This window comes from Macaca fascicularis, chromosome 11 (assembly GCF_037993035.2).
Source record: "Macaca fascicularis isolate 582-1 chromosome 11, T2T-MFA8v1.1".
NCBI classification, from domain to species: Eukaryota; Metazoa; Chordata; class Mammalia; order Primates; family Cercopithecidae; genus Macaca; species Macaca fascicularis.
In genome coordinates, this window is record NC_088385.1 from 76,628,103 (window position 1) to 76,649,672 (window position 21,570).

Here is a 21,570-nt window from a genome sequence, read left to right on the forward strand (position 1 = left end):
AAGAGGGATGATTCATGGTGTGTGGTTTCATCATATTACTCAGAATGGTGTCCAATTTAAAACTTATACATTATTTTTTTCTGAAATTTTCCACTTAATATTTTTGGACCAAGGTTGATTGTGGGTAACTGAAACCTTAGAAAGTGAAACCACGAATAAGGGATGACTATATCTGTAGTTAAGTCTGACATTTAATTATTTGTCTCTCTTTTTTTTTTTTTGTCCTCTTCTGTTTCTTATTCTTCTGTAACTCCCTTCTTGGTTTATTTTGTATTATTTGAATAATTTTAGAATTTCGTTTTTTCTGTTGACTTTAGTTCTACTTCTTTGCGTTATTTAACTTTTTACAGTTTACTTAGATTTAATGAGTTAATACTGTACCACTTTACATAAAATGTAGAACCATCAACAACATAGTTCCATTCATCTCCAACTCCCATCCCCTATGCTATAGTTGTCCTAAGTATTATACCTATGTGCATTATAAACTTCACAAAATTTGCTTAAATGCTCAAATGTATTTTATTTGGTTATTTTATTTTATTAATATTTTTGAACTAGGGTCTCAGCCTGTTGCTCAGGCTGGGGAGCAGTGGCAACTCATGGCTCACTCAAGCCTTAAACTCCTGGGCTCAAGTGATCCTTCACTCTCAGCCTCCTGAGTAGCTGGGAACACAGGTGCATGCCACCACGCCCGACTAATTTTAGTATTTTTTGTAGAAACAGGGTCTTGCCATGTTGTCCAGGCTAGTCTTAAACTCCTGGTCTTAAGCAGTTCTCCTCCTTCAACCTCCCAAAGTGCTGGGATTATAGGCATGAGCCACTGTGTCCACCTTCAGATGTATTTTTAAAAATTAAGATAAAAAATAATTTACATTCAAACATATATCATTTTTATTCTCTTCATCCCTTTTCATAGTTTCAAATTTCCATCTAGAACCATTTAGAACCATCTAGAACCATTTCCCTTTAGCCAGAATAAGTGTCTTTAACATTTCTCATTGTACATGTCTATTCTCGAATTCACTTAGTTTTCTTTTATCTCAAAGTATCTTTATTTTGCTTTCATTCTTGAAGACTATTTTCATTGGATGTCAAATTTGGGCTTACCAGTTTTGTTTTTCTGTAGCACTTTAAAGATGTTTTTGTATTGTCTTCTGGCCTCTGGAGATTTTGATAAGTCAGTGATTATTTGAATCACTATGACCTTGCACATAATGTACTGTTTTTCTTTGGCTACTTTTAAGACTTTCTCTTTATTTTGGTTTACAGTTACTTTACTCTGATGTGGTAGATGTATTTACTTTGCCGAGCTTCTTAAAGATATAAATGTATATATATAAAGTAAATACATGTACATAATGTATATATCTTTATATACATTTATATCTTTTCCTAAATTTGGAAGATTTTGGCTGTTACATCTTAATTTTTTTTCTATTTCATCCTCTCTGCAGGTTCATAAATCTCTTTTTCTCTCTCTTTTTTAAAGTTTTAAAAAAGACATTTTTTTCCTCTCGTTTAGATGGGCTGATGTCTATTGATGTATCTTTGAGTTCTGTTTTAAGCCCATCTAATAATTTTTTAAGACTTTCATTTCTGGAATTTTTCTAAGCTTAGAATTTCGATTTAGTTTTTTTATTTGTAGTTTTGATTTCTTTGCTGAGATTTTATTTATTTCACAAGCATGTGCTTGTCTGTTCCATTTAACTTCTTATAGTAGCTGCTTTGAAGATCCTTGTCTGGTAATCCAGTACCTGGATCATTTCTGGGTTAGTGTTCACTGATTGTTCTATCCCTCCAAGCTAGGCCGCATTTTTCTGATTCTTTGTGGAGCAGTTTTTCCAACCCCTGGCGGCGGACTGCTACGGGTCCATGGCCTGTTAGAAACCGGGATGCACGCGCATTCCCGCCTGGGCTTAGCCTCCTGTCAGATCAGCAGCGGCATTAGATTCCCTTAGGAGCGGGAACCCTGTTGTGAACTGCATGTGCGAGGGGGATCTAGATTGCATGCGCCTTATGAAAATCTAACTAACGCCTGATGATCTGAGGTGGAGCAGTTTCATCCCGAAACCATCCCCCGCCCCCACTACCTCCATGTCTTCCAAGAAATCAGTTTCTAGTGCCAAAAAGGTTGGGGATTGCTGTTGTAGAGGTAGCTTTACAGAGTGGGGAAGCTGATGTAAGGGTCCAGTTGTTTTTGTTCAAATGTTCAAGCAATCCTTTTGTTTTCAGCTCCACCCTTAGCCCTGAATGTAGAAACTCATGATGACTTCTGCGTCCTGGGCTTTTTGAGTTCTGTTTGATTGGAAAACTTCTTGGCTCCCTCTGTTACCTCCACCATTTCCAGGCAGTCTTGGTTGCGTTTTTTCCATTCTACTAGTTCAGTTACCATCTGGTCTATTTCTGTCTGCTGCCATGTTATTAAAATTTGGTCTGCTGGGGTCTCTGCTCATATTCTCTATATGCTTTGGTATATATGTCTCTTTATTCCTTTACGTTTATTTGAGTGGGATTTTTGGAAGTGGGTAGATGTGTGTTCTCTCTTCCCTTATTAATAGGAAGTGAATAAATTATAAAGAACTAATTTGAGGAGAAAACAACTTTTCTGGTAAACGATAAAAGCAAGCTTTTCATCATATTATGTTGGACTTTTAAACAACATACTAAACTTGAAGCTTCCTCTCCAAGCAAGAGAATCAAGTAGAGGTTGGGGGTGCTTATGTATGATGCAGCATCACAGAGATGCTGAGCTATAAGCAACTCGTAGGTCTTTTGGAACAGAGATTTTCACACTTTTTTAAAAAATAAAATTTTACTGGCTGGGTGCCGTGGCTCACGCCTGTAATCCCTACACTTTGGGAGGCTGAGATGGGCAGATCACCTAAGGTCAGGAGTTCAAGACCAGCCTGGCCAACATGGTGAAACCCTGTCTCTACTAACAATACAAAAATTAACCAGGTGTAGTGGCAAGCGCCTGTAATGCCAGCTGCTTGGGAGGCTGAGTCAGGAGAACCGCTTAAACCTGGGAGGCGGAGATTGCAGTGAGCCAAGATCATGCCACTGCACTCCAGCCTGGGTAACAGAGCAAGACTCCATCTCAAAAAAAAAAAAAAAAAAAAAAAAAAAAAAAAAAAAAAAAATTTGCTTGCACTTCAATATATAAAACAGAAAAAAGTTATTTTCTCCCCAGCAATTTAAAATGTTCTTGTTATAAACCCCTTGAGCTCCTTTCAAGAGCTTTGGGATTCCCTGGAGCCCAGATAGAAAATCATTGCTGTGGGGACAGCAATTTACATTTCCTTGGCCCAAACAGTATGTACAACCATTTTTTTTTTCTGGTATAGAAGTATTAAGAAGTAATTATTTAAAAAATTTTATTGATACATAATAGATGTGTATATATATATTTAGGGGTAAATGTGATAATTTAATACATTCATGTAATTTGTAAAGATTCAATGAGTGCCATTGGGATATCTGTCAGTTTAAATATTTGTCCTTTACAAGAAGCAATAATATTAAACTTTATTGGGCACTCACTATGTTTGGGACATTATGTTATGGGCTTTTTGTACATGATCTCATTTAATTCTCACAACAATGCTGTGAGGTAGATGTAATGATTATTTCCATTACCTAGATGAGGAAATGGAGGCCTGGACAGGTTACATAGTTGTTCATGGATACACAGCTAGGAAGTGGAAGACCTGGGACCCAAAGTCCACTCACTTAACCAGGAAACAACCCTGGGCATGGTCTGCTGGGCCCTCACTTCCCAACCCCCTCACCCCCCATGCCCAGCACCAGGAACCATCACTGTGAGGCCTGTATACTGAGGGTAGTCTCCTATTTCTGACAAAAAATACAATGGATTAGAGTGAAACAAAAATGCAATGCATGTCTCTAATCTTCAGGCAATGCCAGCTCCCAGACACCCCGCCCTATTCTGCATCCGACTCATGCTGTCCTCCGCAGGTCAAAGGTGAGTGCAGTCCGCCTTCAGCACATAACATCTTGCACTGTTGCCCTTCTTCGACTCTGGGCGGTGAGAAAGGGGCACTTCTTGCTTGTGTCTCTCCTCAGGTGCGTGCTACCGAACCCTAAGGCCCACAGCTGGGAGAACTCCAGCTCCTTTTCTCCACCCCACAGCTGCTCCTACGATGCCGCCCATGCACCCGCTGCAGAGCACCTCTGGAATGAGCGACTCCAGCCAAGTCCACGGAGACTTTCACAGCTGCCACTCAAACGCCAGTCATCTTGCCACCCCCCTAGACCAATCCGTGTCCTCCCATCTGGGGATAGGTTGTTCTTACCACCAGCAGCCTCTGTGCCACAACCCTGGGTAAAGAAAAAGATATTTAGTTATCAAAGACCTCTGCAGAAAGCCTCGGTGCTGCCTGCCTCTGGCAAGGACCTAGAGAGAATGCACAGTGGAGTCCTGTCCAGGAGATGGCAGTGTTGAGACACATATAGGACGTCGCGAGGTCCCAGTGTTCTTGGCTTAGACAATCTTTTAATTAAAAACCCTCTAAATCCAAGGTCCTTCTTCAACCAAAAGTTAAAATGTCAGGAATATACAGTGAGGTTCTGGATGATGGAGGAAACATTGTTAGCTTATGCAGCCTCAGCTCGACTACCCAAGGGGATTGTGAATGAGCTCTCCGAGAAATATCTGCTAATTAAGCCTTAACTAATGTTCTTTTCTTCTGTCTTCTCCCCTTTTCTTTCTTTTATTTCCTCTTCTGGATCTAGAGGGTGACAAAAAGAGTAAAGGCCATCAAAAATTGCGGTAAAACTCCAGCTGAAAAAAATGGTCGGGTGTAAAATGTAAACCTATATTTTATGTCTGTATCTTCCCTGTCTCCGTGAGTCCTCTGCCATTATAAACATTGTCAGCTTATCTTTCAGGTTGGTGAATCTCAGATCCACTTGATCAAGGGAAACTGAGTTTCAGCCTAGTAGGGCTCAAGGAACCTTAACTAATTGGAATTAGACTTAGGAAAGCAGAGAGCCTGGGAGATTTAATTTTATTTGATATAACATGGAGCAGAAGGAAGAATCCTAACCTTCATTTTGGTGTCTTGATTTTAGAGCCTCATTGCCTCCAACCAAGAAGAGAAAGTGCACGCAGGCACTCGAGGACTCCAGGGACTGCCAAGTGTGGGCCTGCCACTGCAGACCAAGTGAGCAAACCGGGGCGGGGACAAGGACAATGCCATCAAAGCCTTGGGCATTAAATCAAGGCTTTTTACCAACCTTTGAGCAGCCCTACAGAAGTTTCCCTCTCACAGAAGAGCAATGAGAGGCTCTGGTAGTTTGGTTCTTCCCTCTGGCGTACCTTTCATTCAGGCGGGGTCACACAGGTCCTCCCAGGAAGAGATGCTGTGCTCTCTCTCAGGTGCAGGTGAAATGCCAGTCTTTCAATTTCAGGGACAATGTGTCTTAGAGGATCCAGATTCCAGGCCTGTGGAAGCTGTGCAATATGGCAGTGCCTTCAAGAGCCTGCTGGTGTGCCCATTGCATTGCTGCAATCCTTCTCAACCTTACTGTGCAAGAAATAGCGTGAGGATCTTGGTAAAATGCAGACTCTGATTCAGTCTCTAGGGTCTGAGGTCTGCATTTCTAACAAGCGTCCAGGTGATGGTGATGCTGCTGGCTCATGGAAGGCACTCTGAGAAGCAAAACTTGCCGGGTTTTTCCACTAGAACAGGGAGGTAAAAAGCCGAACTTTTCTTCAAACTCACTTCAAACTGGCAAGTTCCCAGTGGATGTTAGAAATTTTGTAAAATCATTTTGGAAGTCTTTCATCCGAGTCATCTAATGTCCAAGCGGTCAGTCTTCCGGTTTTTTTTTTTTCCTTGTTTTATATAACGTGTAACGCATCATGTTTTGAGCCAAGAGACCTGATTAACAAAGTAGCTTTTTGAAGTCTAAAGACTTGAACTTCAAAATTTTCAGAGTAAATGCTATGGCACATACTAGCAGAAAAGGATAACATTCTAGGCCAGTTTCTGTTTGTTTGTTTGCTTATTTGTTTTTGTAAAGATGGGTTTCACTAAGTTGCCCAGGCTGGTCTCGAATTCCTGGCTTCAGGTGATTCCCCCACCTCAGCCTCCCAAAGTCTTTGGATTGCAGGCATGAGCCACCATATCTGGCCTCAACCCAGTTCTATTAGCAACTGTGAACACTCAAATGTGGCCAGTGTGAACAAATTCAGTGTACCAAGTCCCATTTCTTCTATCCCGGTTGGTCAGCTCGGCAAGAGGTTGAAGATTTCCTTCTTGGGTCCCCCCGTCCCACCACTGTCCCCCAATTCTAGAGGTTTACACTGTCCAGAAAAGAGATGTGCGTGGCTTCACCTGAGTGGGAAAAAAACACAGTCTTTCTTGCTGGGGCTGCTGCCTTTGCCTTTGACAGCCCCATGGTAAGAGCTGATTCTCTAAGGGACCTCTGGCGTCAGCTCCAGCGTGGGCTGTGGAGGCCTTCTGTGGATGATGACTTCACCCTGTCAGTCAAGTCCCACCCATCTCCTGGGAGTGCGGTCTCAGAATTGCACTGGGCATCCATCCCTCATATCAACTAAACCTCAAACTGCCTGCTTTCTTTTTATATGCATCCAACATGGTCAGCAGTTGCTCACCATTTTTTTTCCAACCTTAGAAACACAAAATGCTACTTAAAGCCCCATTTGTGGATAAGTTGGAGCTCTCCATCCACCTTCCTATGCAATGCTACCCTAATTTCTTCAGGGATCCCCACATCTAGCCTGTAGCTTTTTTTTAAATGATTCTCAGACATAAAAGGCTGAGTAAATTCGTAGCCAGACGGGGGAACCATCTGTTCATTCTCCTGCAGATGCACTAGCTCACTGAGGGATACAGGACAAGTCACTCAAGCCTTCCAAGAATTTCTTCATCAAACCAGATTGCTGCTCAAATTGTCCTGGCCATCCCAGAGTTAGGCTCCATCCTGTCATGGTTTTCTGCTGCCTGTCCCAGAAAGGTCATTGATTCTTCACCATCTTCAGAGAACAACCATGGAAGAGTGATGGAAATGGCTAGGATTTCCAGCAGATAGGAAATCCTATATCCCTTGTTTAAATCCCATTCACAGGTCACTGAAAAGCAGACTAAAGATAACTGAATCCAGACAACAGTTTCAGAATGAAAATGAGCAGGTTCCAAAGGCCAAAAAAAGAAAAAAGAAAAAAAAAGATACAAAACAAAGCATTTAGTTAATCTGAATGCCACATTCTTATTACAGTTTGTATTTTTAGCAAAAGTTTTCTAGTCAATAATTCCTATTTGATGTTGCAGGGGCCAAGGTTTCTACAAAGGTCCTGGGGAAACAGCACATTGCTAGAGGAAGGAGGCTGTTATGCCATTCTTACAGGCAGAAGGATCACCAATTTTTGATCAGAGATGTCCTGAACCAATCAATAAAGCTTTTCTAGTGACCTCCTCCCAAGTAGTACACTTTGGCTAAGGGTTCCAAGATCCTCATTTATAGGGCTGAAAATGTAGAATTACTGGGTTGGTGTGGGCAAATGTAAAAGTTTGCTTAGAGAGGAAGTTCTGGTAGGCAGGCTCCTACCAGCTGGTTCCTGGCCCTACTTGGTCTGAACCCCAAATAAAAAAAGGGTTCATGGCCTCCCTGAGAGACTTCAACCCTCTGTTATTTTGAACCTCAAATACAAAAGGGTTTTCCAGCCCTAGAGTCATGGCCGGTGGCCCACAGTCAGAGGTGCACTGGCTGAATTTACACTGTAGCGTCAGAAAATGTACTTATCTTGTCTCTCCAGGAATCTGGGATTCCCAGAGCCTTATTTTTCTTGATTATGAAATGGGAATAATAATTTTGACTTTACCCATCTCTAAGACTTTTTAAAATAAGTTAAACAAACATATTTTGAAAGGCATTCAAATGCAAGCTATCAGTTTTCTCCAAAAGGTCTGGACTTAGGCAGTTTGCTGCTTTTACATTCTCACTTCTGTTAGATTTTTCTCAAGAGAACCTTAATCTAGCATGAAGTGAAGAGGAAGATTTGAATCTCACCTCTTCCACTTAACAGCTGTGACACTGGGCAAGTTATTTCAGGTCTTTGAAAGTCAGTTTCCACATTTGTTAAATGAGATTAAGAATCCTTACCTCATAACCACTTTAGAAATACTTTTGGCAGTATCTACTAAAGCATGTCCTACAACCCGGTGATTCCATCCCTAGAAGTATAACTAGCAGGAATGTGTACATATGCCCACCAAAAGACATGCAAAAGAATGTCTAGAGCAGCATTACTTATAACAACCACAAACCAAAAAGATACCAAATGGCCATCAATGGCAAGATAAATTGTGGTATATTTATACAACGGAGTACAATATGGCAATGAGAATGAGCAAAGGACTGCCATTTGCAACACTAATGAATGAATCCCATAAATATACTGTTGGGCAAAAGAGGCCAGTGAGGCCAGGCATGGTGGCTTATGCCTGTAATCTCAGCGCTTTGGGAGGCTGAGGTGGGTGGATTGCTTGAGCCCAGAAGTTTGAGAACAGCCTGGGAAACAAAGTAAGATCCTGTCTCTACAGAAAAAAAAAAAAAAAAAAAAAAGCCAATGTGGTGGCACGCACCTGTGGTCCCAACTCAGGAGGCTGAGGTGGGAGGATAGCTTCAGCCCAGGAAGTTGAAGCTACAGTGAGCTATGATTGTGCCATTGCACTCCAGCCTGGGTGACAGAGCAAGACCCTTAAAAAAAAAAAAAAAAAAAGGCCAGCTCCGCATACAAGAGTATATATTACATCATAGTATTCCATTCCTATAAACTCTGCTATGGTGTTAGATTTTAGGATAGTGGTCAGTCTTGGCAAGGAGAGACTAATTATTGATGGGGGCATGTAGGTATCTCCTGGAGGGCTCAAAATGTCCTATACCGCTAGATCATTTTGTAAAGTATAAAATTGTGTACTCGTGATCTGTATACTCTTCTTGATGTACAGGGTCCTTCAAAAAAGAAAGTTTATGAAACAAAAGGATTCTTACCTGGGAGATAGTTTAAGGAGCTGATGGAATACTATGTAAAGTGTCTGGGATGGCACCTGTGGTGCAGAAAGCACTCAAAGTAGGAGACCATCACTAGTAGTATTAATATGAATAAGTTCTAGCACTAGGCTCAGGTGTGTGCCTTGGGTTTCAGTGTGGGCCTGTAATCCCAGCTTCTGGTCCCTAGGCTTTTCCCATCTGATAGCCATCTCCCAGGGAAGCCACAACTGTGTCACCCCTATTGGAGCGGCTGCTCTGATACCCCTACTGTTTAGATGACAAAGGGCAGGAAATGCTGTTGTCTTTGACAATCCTCCCTGCCCCTGTCCACTCTCCCCATCAGTGTCTGCAGGAGTCGAGCTGGCTTTTGGATGCATGCCTGGGAACACTGACCTCGCTGCCACGCTTGAGTGGGAAAGGGCATGATTTAGCCGGTATTCAGTCAGGCACATGGGTTAGTCGTTTCACATTAGATAGAGCTACCATGGAGGCCAACAACAGAAGTATTTCCCAAGGCTTCTTAGGAAATTCTGAGCCACCTAAGTTGAAACAAGTACAGCGATAATGACAGCGCCACTAGTGAAGGCACCATTGTTTAAACTCTTACCAGTGGCAGACACTGTGCTCTGCGTTTTGCAGTCATGGCCTCATTGAACCCCTTCAACAACTCGGGAGGTAACATACTTACTCCCATTTTGCAGATGGAAAAACTGAAGCTCAGAGAGCTTAAATCATTTTTGTAAGATTGTTCAGCCCTTAAGTGTAGAATTGTGATTCAAACCCAGATCTGCCTTGATTCGAAACTCCAAGCTCTCAACCCTTTCTTCATTGTAGGGGAGAGGAAGACAAAAAAGAAAGAATTACGTTCGCTCTTTCTCTCAATTTGGTGTAAGCAGGATAACCATAGAAGGGTTTCTTTCTTTTTTTTGAAAATAGACCAGGTGGCTTTTGGAGGAGTGAGAGCCTGAAGAGCTCCTTGCATTGTCCACTTCCTGTGTTTGTAGCTGGGAAAAAAGTTTTTCAGGGTTTTGAGAAATCTTTCTAAAATAGGTGTTTTATAAAAACAAAAAATGCATATTTTGCTTAAGTGACATTTAATAGCAATACCCCAAGAGAAATACTTTTTTTGTTTGTTTGTTTGTTTTTTACATTTGGGATGAAAAGCAACTTGAAGCAGCTCTATTTATTTATTTTAGGAAGTCCTCAATGGAAGTATAAAGAAAGGAAAAGTTTGAAGATTAAAAAACAACCCAGCTCCTTTCTCTTGCATTCTCCAAGCTGTGGGCTTGGAGAATTCTCCAAGGTGGACGCATTCAATAGGAGCTAATGTCCTATTTGTACATTGTTACTGAGAGCCTGAACCTGGTCTCACAAACACCCACTATTTCCCATTCCCTCCTGATGTTGGGCATGAATGATGGTAAAAGAGTTAAAAGAAAAGGGGACAGCAGGCCAGGTGCAGTGGCTCACACCTGTAATCCCAGCACTTTGGGAGGCCAAGGCAGGCGGATCACCAGGTCAGGAGATTGAGACCACCCTGGCTAACACGGTGAAACCACATCTCTACTAAAAATATAAAAAACAAGCTGGGCGTGGTGGCTGGCGCCTGTGGTCCCAGCTACTCGGGAGGCTGAGGCAGGAGAATGGCGTGAACCAGGGAGGCGGAGCTGGCAGTGAGCTGAGATCGCACCACTGCACTCCAGCCTGGGCGACAGAGTGAGACTCCATCTCAAAAAAAAAAAGAAAAGAAAGAAAAGGGAACAGCAACCATACCAATACCATTTTACATAAAAATTATCTGAGGTTGAATCCATGTGGTTTAGGAGGCATACTCAAATTAAGACAAGTTGCAAGGATTATGCAAAATAGGCGGTTGCACATATGAAATTGCTGTTATTTGACCATTTTTGACATAGAAAAGTGGCAGTTTTCTACAGTTGATATTGCACACTAACAAGATTTTCTCTGTTACTTTATCTTGGTTCTAGCTTCTGAAAGTGCTTTCACTTCCATTATGTCATTCTCTCTGCTTGTGTAATGCTGTGATGTGTAAAGATGGCAGGATACATGTTTTTAATTTCTGTTTTGCAGTTGAGGGAAGTAAGACTCCAAGTGAATAAATAACTGGTCTAAGTTCAAAAAACTAGTTGGACCACAGAATCTTGGAGCCACAAAAGACCTGCCAAAATTAAAATATATTGGTTGCAGTGAACAAAAACAAACCAAAATTGAAAAAAAAGACAGCAAACCCTCAAACTGTCTTGTGCAAAAAAAGCAAAATAAAACAACAACAACAAAACCAAGCAAAAAACAGAATCAGGGGAACCATTGGCTCCTGTAACCCGAGGTTTAGAATTGGGTCCCAGAACTCATATGACACTGTGAGGACTGGGTGCCCTTCATTTTTAACTCTGCCTTCTGCTGTGCTGGCATCATTCCCACATGGGCTTTTTCCTCATGTCCCAAAATGGTGCCAGCAGCTGCTGGCGATGTATCTTGCAGGTTCAAACTTCATGGAGAAAAGTGAGCATCCCTGAAGTGCTGAGATCTACTCTGCTTGAATTGGGATAGGCCACATGTCCACCGCTGATGCAATTACTGATGCAAGGACTGAATGCTGTACTTTGATTGATTGAGCTGGGTCACCTACCCTCCTGGCTCTGGGAGTGGACTTCACTGCAACCACACAGACTGAAAGTGAGGAGAAGCTATGCAGGATGTAGGGTAGATAGATATTAGGAACAAAGTTTCCAACAAGTCCCCCCACCCGTTGACATTGCTGACTCCAGGCTGCTTCTTTTACAGATGAGAAAATGAGGTCAGCAGCACACCCCCTACCCCCAGCACATGACACTTCCCTGGTCACTTTGCCTTACACATGGCCCACTCATCAGCTTCATGCTGCTAGCTGTGAGTCTAGGAAAAACAGCCTGGAAGGAAGGCTCTGACCCACCTGTTTCTTTGCAGTGACAAGTAGGAGTCACAGCTGTGAAGTCCAGGACCCTGACAGTGAGGGACAGCACGGAATGCCTCCAGACCAGTGCTCCCCTGCTCTGAAGTGGCAGCCATACCATAGTGTTCCTTGGCACAGCTTACTAAACAGTCATTATGAAAAACTGTAAGTGGCCTTGGGTGGGCTGGAGAGTGAGGGGAGAAAGGCAGTGCCAAATCTCAGTAGTGAGTTCAAGCACTGGAGCTTTGAGGTCACCTCTGGTCAAGTGGGGCAAGTCAATGAGAAAGTGTCTGTCTTACTCCTCATTTTTTGCATCCTAACAAAGAAATAGTTGGGACATGGGTTTCTGGCCTTCAGAAAGCCAGACTTATAGTTCTATCTGATTATAATTTAACCACTAAATGATGGAGAAAGAAGGAATCTTTCTGGGATCACAGGCCCAGTTTAAACTAAAAACTGGAATATAGACATTCCCCAACTCACTAACATTTAATCCTGCAGTTAATTTATAATGCCATAAAATAATTTTCTGGGGGCCACATTAAATTGTGAGCCAATGACCACCCCCAGCATATATGCTGTGAATGAATATTACCAAGTTCATTGACAATATATCCTGCAGCAATCATGGTAGGTGGTTTCTTTATGGTAAGGAGTCTGAAGCCAAATAATACAAAACATCCTAAAAAAGTGGAAAACCTTCACCCAATTTTTATGACATAATATAGTTTCAAGAAATAAATGTGGACTCCTATATTGTTATTCTTAAACATCCTTTAAACTTCTTTATTTCTTAGCATGTAATTTACCTACCTAAATTTTCTAGAATTTTCACTGGGCTATAACTTGAGTGCCTTTTAACATTTTCCAAATTCAAATACAGTAAAACTATCACTAGAGCTTTTATGGTGGATGTACTAGAGGGAAGAAATATTTTCCTTAAAACAAAATCTAGGGAGTTGAACAGACTTTGGGAGTTGGTATGTTTAATAAGCTAAAGGAAGCTCATTGCTCATTGTATCATTGAAATGTCATGACTTTTTGTCTTTTCTACCGTGTGCAATTAGAAAAAGAAATGAGGGGTCCATGGGTTTTGGCTTTGAGGCTTGGCCTTCATTAGATTATCTCTTGGGGAATACTCCATGTTCTATATGAAATATGAGCACCGAGGTATGAAACTGTCACATGCAGGCTCAATGTTTTAATTAAAACTTAACTGCTTCCAAGGCTCTATGCATCAAGTTGATCAAGTTTTCAAGGTAAGTGTTATCTCTCTTCTTATTTGAAAACATTTTAAAGTTTTTTTGAACAGCCTATCTTGGCTCCAATAATCTAGAAGAAAATGAAGAACACAGAGGATATGGAAAGAAAGGAGAACACAGATAGTATCAACTCAAAAGTATTGAGGCAGATTTATGTTGAGTATTTAGTCATAATTCACTTTTCCTAAGCAAAAAAGGAAGGCAATATTTACCCAGATTAGAATTCAGGCCCTCCTAATTTCACTACTTATATCAATGAGACAGAAAAACACCCATCTTTTCTTATATGGTTAGGTCTAATTTGTTACAAAAATATCATTTTCTTAAGTTACCTAAAAACAGTACAGTTAGGGTATTAAAATTTTATCAATTTTTTTTCAGAATAATGTTTCAATGCTATCAAAGAACTTTTAAAAAACCAGTTTAATTGACTTTATGCTTAACTTTTGATATCAAAAGCAGAATTGCCATTCTTAGGTAAGCAGATTTCTATAATCAGAGGTTGGTGTTTAAGGTTCAGAATAATCGTCAACAGTATAATTCTTGTTGATTGATTCCATTTCTGATTACTGCTGCCCTAAATTTCAGCCTAATGCTCATATTTTAGCTGTACTTTTTTTCAGAGTTTTTGACAGTGAAGCATAAAACATCACCAAAAATCTCCTTTTATTCTCAACCAAGACAGTTCTTACTACCCTCGGTAGTAAAATCTATATTGTTCTATCCATCTAGCCTTTAGATGAACAAATTAGCAGAAACCTGAGTCAATAAGAAGTTTCCAGATGGCATAAGACGTGTAGTCTTTATGAAATTCTTCATTCAATGGATTTTCTTTTTGCTGCTGGCAGGCACTGTGATTGTGAAGCCTTTGACTGATTGGCTTCTTCAGGGTAATCAATGACTCAATAACTTGATCAATTGGGGAGGTGCAAAGAACATGAACACTCTTCTCCCAAGAGACCCATTAATTTTTTCTGTTTCTGGAATTAGAGGAAAATTTAGAAACTCTGTGTTATTCATCATAATAGCAGCCATCCAAACTGAGATCCCAGGATGCATAGAGCTGTACAGTAGTACAGCAGTGAGTACTGCCCTCCTCTGCTTGTGGAGAGCTTCTTTCTTGAGAAGAAACCCGCATTTAGGAAGCTTGATGAATTAAAAATCCTGCTGCATATTTTCATCATGCATGGGAAAAATTCACCAAAGAAGTTTTCAACTTTTATATTCTCTATTTGATAATGTTATGCATTTAATATGTTTTCTTTTTATGAACATTTTAGAATTATTTTATTAAACCTATTACAGTTTGAGTATTCCTTATCTGAAATGTTGGAGATCAGAAGTATTTCTGATTTGGGAACTCTTTTGGATTTTGGAAGATTGTGTTATACTTACCCTAATCCAAAAATCTGAAATCTGAAATGCTCCAGTGAGCATTTCTTTTGAGCATCATATTGGTGTTCAAAAAGTTTTGGATCGGCTGGGCGCAGTGGCTCACGCCTGTAATCCCAGCACTCTGGGAGGCCGAGGCGGGCAGATCACCTGAGGTCAGGAGTTCAAGACCAGTCTGGCCAACATGGCGAAACCCCATCTCTACTAAAAAAATACAAAAATTGGTCGGGCATGGTGGCTGGAGCCTGTGATCCCAGCTACTCAGGAGACTGAGGCAGGGAGAATTGTTGAACCCAGGAGGCGGAGGTTGCAGTGAGCTGAGATCATGCCACTGCACTCCAGCCCGGGAGACAGAGCAAGACTCTGTCTCAAAAAAAAAAAAAAAAAAAAAAAAAAAAAGTTAGGATCTTGGAGCACTTCAGATTTGGGATTTTCAGATTTGGAATGCTCAATTTATATACACAAAGCATTGCTATTGGAAATAGCAATGTTAAAACCAATAAAGCAAAAATTTGATTAGCCACCCTGCCACTATCCCATTTCTTTCTGCAGAAGTAACCACCATGGTAGGTTTTCGGTGCTTTTACCAAGTTGGGAGAATAAAAAGGAAATGACCATACTCTAGTGAAAACAGGTTTCCAATCGATTGTGTAACTGGCTCTGGTTGATTTGATTTCAGAGCTATTCCTAGTCTAAGCTATTCCTAAGCTAAGTCTGCTTTTTCATATGATCATCAATAGGCTGAATATTCTTTCATCCAAGTGACTTTTTAGATATTGTGTTACTGGTGAAATTTTGAGACTTTTTTTTTTTTCCCTAAAGGAGAAAAGAGATTAATTCTACCCCAGATATTTCACAAGTCTAAGTAATGTGTTGACTTCTCAACATCTAGCCTACATTTTTCTATTGTATTGTGGAGTCAAATTAAAAGTCTAGAAAGCACAAAGGGGAAAGGCAATCTGAAAAAATAATGCTTCCATTTGGCAAGAATTATACTTCTGACTGGGTGCAGTGGCTCACGCCTGTAATCCTAGCACTTTGGGGTGCCGAGGCGGGTGGGATTGCTTGAGGTCAGGAGTTTGAAACCCAGCCTGGCCAACATGGCAAAACCCTGTCTCTACTAAAAATACAAAAGTTAGCTGGGCGTGGTGGTGTACACCTGTAGTGCCAGCGACTCAGGAGGCTGAGGCAGGAGAATTGCTTGAACCCGGGATGCTGAGGTTGCAGTGAGCCAAGATGGTGCTACTGCACTCCAGCTTAGGGGACAGAGCAAGACTCCATCTCAAAAAAAAAAAAAAAAAGATTGTACGTTTTTGTGAGAAAATAAAAAGCTGGGAAATAGCCAGCTGTGTTTTGAAATGTTATTTTTATTTCCTCATTAAAAATTTAAGAAATCAATTGATTAAATATAGCAAAAGGCACTTTTCACAGTACATTTCCTTGAAATGTTTATATAACTAGTATTGTTAATGAAAATAAATATGTAGAAAACATTTGTAAAACTGGTTTCTTGGTTTCTCTTTTCATAGACCTGATGTGGGCTATCGAGTTGTAACAGACAAAGGATTTAATTTTTCACCAGCAGATGAAGCTTTTGTTTGCCAAAAGAAGAATCATTTTCAGATAACCATTCATGTCCAAGTTTGGGGAAGTCCAAAATTTGTTGAAACCGAGATGGGCCTAAAGCCAATAGAAATGTTTTACTTGAAAGCTTTTGGCATTAAGGTGTGTCTTTTATTTAGTTCAGTTTACATCAGTGAACATTTATTTTGTTTCAGTTGTCTATTACTGCATGACAAACTATCCCAAAATGACTTAAAAGAATAACAGTCCTTTATTTTGGTCACAAATCTGCAACTGGGTCAGGGTGTGACTATGACAACTCATCTTTGTTCAGAAGTCATCAACTGGGGCAGCTTAACTGGGCCATTTTCAAGAAGCACTCAGATGCCTGTTGAGTTTGGGCTGGCCATCAGCTGGAGCTCAAATGGGGCTCTAACTGACAGGGCTTAGCTCTTCTCCATGTGAACTGCTCTATGGGATAGCTTGTGTTTCTTCACAGCATGGTGGCTGGGTTCTAAGAATAAACATTGCAAGACAAGTGAAGTGAAAGATGTCCCTTTTTCTCTCTCTCTTTCTTTCTTTCTTTCTTTCTTTCTTTCTTTCTTTCTTTCTTTCTTTCTTTCTTTCTTTCTTTCTTTCTTTCATCTCTCTCTCTCTCTCTCTCTCTCTCTCTCTCTCTCTCTCTCTCTCTCCTCTCTCTCTCTCTCTCTTTCTCTCTTTCTTTTTTCTTTGAGACATGGTCTTGCTCTGTCACCCGGGCTGGAGCACGGCAGCATGATTATGGCTCATTGCAGCCTTGACCTCCCGGGCTCAAGTGGGAGCCTCCCAAATAGCTGAGACCACAGGTGTGTGTCACCATGTCTGGCTGTTTCTGTGGAGATGAGGTTTCACTATGTTGCCTAGGCTGATCTTGAATTCCTGGGCTCAAGTGGCCCTCCTGCCCCGGCCTCCCAAAGTGCTGGGATAACAGGCATGAGCCACCATATCCAGCCAAGATGCCAATTTCATAAGCCTGGGCTCAGAAAATGGCACAGCATCACTTCAAATTGTAGTTTTATAGTTTTCAGTGAATACTCTTGCAATTCTTTTACTAAATGTATTTTTTATTATTTTTATTGATGTTGATGCATTTCCATATTAAGTAGATCCATTATTTTCATCAGATTATCAAAGAGATCTGTGACCTAAAAAAACGCCAAGGAGCCACTAATTTAGTCAATATCCCTCCTCTACAGTTTAACAGAGGGGAGATTGAGGACCAATAAGGTTATACAATTCATCCAAAGTAGTAAATGATAGAGCTGGGTTCAGAATGTAGGTAATATGACTTCTGAGTGATCAAAAAGTATTTCTTAAATTGTAACTTTATATCCAGTTCCTAAGAGGGAGAAGCATTCATTATCTGCATATTTTGTTGTTTTTGTTGATGTTTTGTTTTCTTTAAGACAGGGTCTTACTCTGTCACCTAGGCTGGAGTGCAGTGGCTCTATCACAGCTCACTACAGCCTCAACTTCCTGGGCTCAAGCAATCCTCCTGCTTCTGCCCCCTAAAGTGTTGGAATTACAGGCATGAGCCATTGTGCCTGGCCGACATATTTTATTCTGATAGCTAACCTGGGCTTAGGCACTAAGGCTTGGCTACTGCACGCATAACTGTTCTTGTACCAAACTGAGCTCTTAAAAACAAAACAAAAACAAAAATACATAAAAACATCAAACAAACAACAAAAAGACATTCATTTTATGAATATGAATGTAATATTAGTTCATTGTGAAAATTTTGGAACATAATAGAAAAGTATGAAAAAGAGATAAAATTCATTTGTATTTGGGATCCACCATTTGGTAGCCTATTTTTTTCTCATTTTTTCTGTTATTGAAATTAATCTCATATTGCTAGTGCTATATTGTGAACATCACATTGTATGATATTATTAAGGACCCCATAAAAATATTGTTCACAAAGATGATATAGTTTTCCATTGTATGGATGCATCGTGTTAATTATTATTATTAGTTTTGTTTATTTTCCATTTTTTATTGTTAATAAAACTTCAGTGAACATCCATGTAAACCCACCTTTGCATAAGAATACATTCCAGTGGGGAATTTACACATGAAAGATACAAATATTATTAAAACTCTTGATATAGACCACCAATTGCTTTCTAGAAAGATTTGTTACAATGTGAATACCCATCAGTTGTATATTATAGGGCTGGTCTCATAAGTCCTTTTCAATATCACAGAACAAGAAGAGTTGGTAGCAGATGCTGAATAAATGCTAATTCCTATGTTTTATTTATTATATTGTATATCATTGTTTTTTCATAGTAGAATGTAACCTCCCCAAGGACAGGAAATTTTGTTAATTGTGTTCAGTTCTTATCTCTAATGCCTAAAGCAGTTCCTGGTACATAGTGGGTGTTCCATAAGTACTTCTAGAATGAATGAATGAATAAGAAGCTGCCTTACCCCTGATGTTTAGTCATCTTCTAGCCTCCTCTGTATTCACTGCGTACCTGAAATACTCTGCTGTCTTGTGTTCTCGTTGTTTAATTTCACAGGTATTTATTTCTTTCCTCATCAACAGAACACTGCGTTAAGGTAAGGACTCCTGTCTTATGTGTCTTTTCATGACTTGTTGCTCCTGCCCAGTGCCTAGGATGATGCCTTGAAAAGCTTTTTAAGTACTCGAACATTCTTTGCTAATTAACATTTTTATAAATAAATAAATAAATAAATAAATTTACTTTTTGTTGTTTCATATAGGTAGAAGCCACCAATCAAATAATTGCTATTGAACAGTCCCAAGCAGATAGGAGCAAAAAGATTTTCAATCCTGTTAAGTAAGAATTTATTTTCTGAATTCCTATGTGAATATTTTGTGAATAAACATCTAATTTATTTGTTTATATATATATATAATTTTATTTATTATCTAATTTATTTTGCTTACTTAAAATGAAACCTACCACAGCATCCAAATTAATAATGTTAATGTAGGTTTTTTTTTTTGTTTTTTGGAGAAAGAATTTTGCTCTTGTTGCCCAGGCTGGAGTGCAGTGGCACACTCTGGGCTCACTGCAACCTCCACCTCCTGGGTTCAAGTGATTCTCCTGCCTCAGCCTCTGGAGTAGCTGGGATTACAGGCATGAGCCACCACGCCCGGCTAATTTTTTGCATCTTTAGTAGAGATGGGGTTTCACCACGTTGGCCAGGTTGGTCTCGAATTCCTGAACTCAGGTGATCCGCCTGGCTCAGCCTACCAAAGTGCTGGGATTACAGGTGTGAGCCACAGCGCCCCTACCATTAATGTAATATTAATGTTAACATTATGCATATATGTTTATCAACAAAAATAGAGTTGTACTATGCATTGAAACTGTTGTAAAAATTCTTTATAAAACGATCAATTTTTAAACCACTGTTATTTTTATGTTGTTTATTGCTAAAAACTTTGCTAACAACCTTACTAACAACTTTAGTTCCTTGAGATAAATCATGGCTAGATCTTTCTTTTAATTTTTCATTTAAATCAGCATGATGTTGATTGAATTAATTTCAAGATTGTATATCCATGCTGTACTTAGAAGTCATTTTTTCTTATTCTTTAAAGCCATGTTAATAGTTTGCGGAATGGATTCCAATATAGAAAGCATATATAGCTGGTAGTATGCAAAGCAATATGGCAGTCCAAGCTAGAGTCCTCTCTGTAGGATGACTTAGAGTGAGTGGGATTTGCTTTTTGACTGGTTTGGCTGGGATACAGTGGAGACATCTCAGGGTTTTGACCCTGAGTCAACCCCCTTTGGGCTGAGAAGAAGATGGTTTCATGGCCCGGACAGTCCAGAAGCCACTTGTACAAACACAGCACTAAATGTGTGTGATGCGTCTGGTTCTCCCTTGCCTGGGCAGGGTGTATGTGGCCTTCCTTTGGAGGAAGCTGCCTCCCACTGCTAGGCTAGGAGAGGCAAATACGTGAAGGGCGTGCAAAGGCATTCATGCGAGACCTAAGCTGCTTCAGTCAAGAGGTGAATGCTGTCACAACAGTGGCAGTGGCACAAATGAAAGATTTTCTTTCCCCATTGTGGAGGTAAAAGGAACCATGCCGGGTATATGGAGCATACGGCCCTTCTGAGTTGGAAACTCCAGGCTTGAGCTTTTGCTGACTGAGCATTTCTTACCCTTCAAGATATTCCATGGCCTTCCTGGCAGCTATTCCTGACCATGCTGTGGATAGCAGTTAATAATCAGTGACTAGAATAAACTGTTCTCCCAGTGTGGTGACAACTGGGAACCAAGCATAGTTGAGAGTCTGAAAGTGGATTAGATATAATCAGAGATTTGGTGTTCTCTTATAGTCTGTTGGTTTTTTGCTGTTTTAGAATTGACCTACTGGCTGACCAGGTCACCAAAGTAACGCTGGGACGATTACACTTCAGTGAAACCACAGCAAATAATATGAGAAAAAAGGGAAAACCAAATCCAGACCAGAGGTACTGAGGTCACTGTGTGCATGGCAGTGTGGCTGGGTACTTTATCTGTCCAAAAAGTGCCCTCCTGGGGCCCCTCTGATCCTCCTGGTGCTACCAGCCAGCACACAGGGCCTCTAAGCCACTTTCCTCCCTTCTCTGACTCTCAGTTTATTAACATTTCTCCTTTACCTGTGGACATCTTTCTTCTCCCACACCCATACCCTGCAATGCCCACCTTCCTGCCCTGCCCTATCTCTGCCTGGCTCGATTCCCTCCATGGTTTTCTAGAGTGACCACGTTTATGTTTCATTGCCATCCAAAGATTGAGGACTGACTGCATTTCTCAACCAGTGTGCTGGTCTCTAGTCCTGAAGTTCTGCTATGGCCTTTTTGATTAAAAAAGAAAATAAATAACTTGTTTTCATGATTTAAACCTGTGGTTTTCAAAGTGTGATTCCAGGACTAGCAGAGATGGACACTTGTTAAAAATGCGAGTTCTCGGGCCTTACTGAAGAATCAAAAACTCTGAATCAAAAACTCTGGGGATGGAGCTCAGCAATTTGTATTTTAACAAACCCTCCAGGTGACACTGATAATGCTCAAGTTTGAGAACTGCTGGGTTTAGAACATAGGTTTTGGAGTTGGATAGAATTGAATTTGACTATTTTATACTGGCATTTACTAGGTGAGTGACCTTGGGCATATAACTTAACCTCTCTGAGACTCATATTTCTGTCCTGTAAAATACAATAAAGTATTGGAGTAAAATATTGTTATTGTCTCTATTGGGGAACTAAATAGACTAATGTAGGTAAACTGCTTAGCCTGGTACATGACACACTGAGCTCTTGATAGTAGCTAATACTAATAATGATAACGG

At 40.4% G+C, this 21,570-nt stretch overlaps 1 protein-coding gene across 1 annotated transcript in view; it reads left to right on the forward strand.

Annotated features, from left to right (window-relative positions):
• The window catches only part of MYRFL (myelin regulatory factor like), a 110,559-nt gene that overhangs the window by 33,329 nt on the left and 55,660 nt on the right, over window positions 1-21,570 (forward strand). Inside the window, exons 3-9 of the mRNA XM_074007699.1 lie at window positions 3,918-3,985; window positions 4,087-4,345; window positions 5,095-5,186; window positions 12,010-12,160; window positions 16,179-16,374; window positions 18,985-19,061; window positions 20,601-20,711. Of these exons, the coding sequence (XP_073863800.1) occupies window positions 3,918-3,985; window positions 4,087-4,345; window positions 5,095-5,186; window positions 12,010-12,160; window positions 16,179-16,374; window positions 18,985-19,061; window positions 20,601-20,711 (954 nt within the window). The remainder of the gene's footprint in view (window positions 1-3,917; window positions 3,986-4,086; window positions 4,346-5,094; window positions 5,187-12,009; window positions 12,161-16,178; window positions 16,375-18,984; window positions 19,062-20,600; window positions 20,712-21,570) is intronic.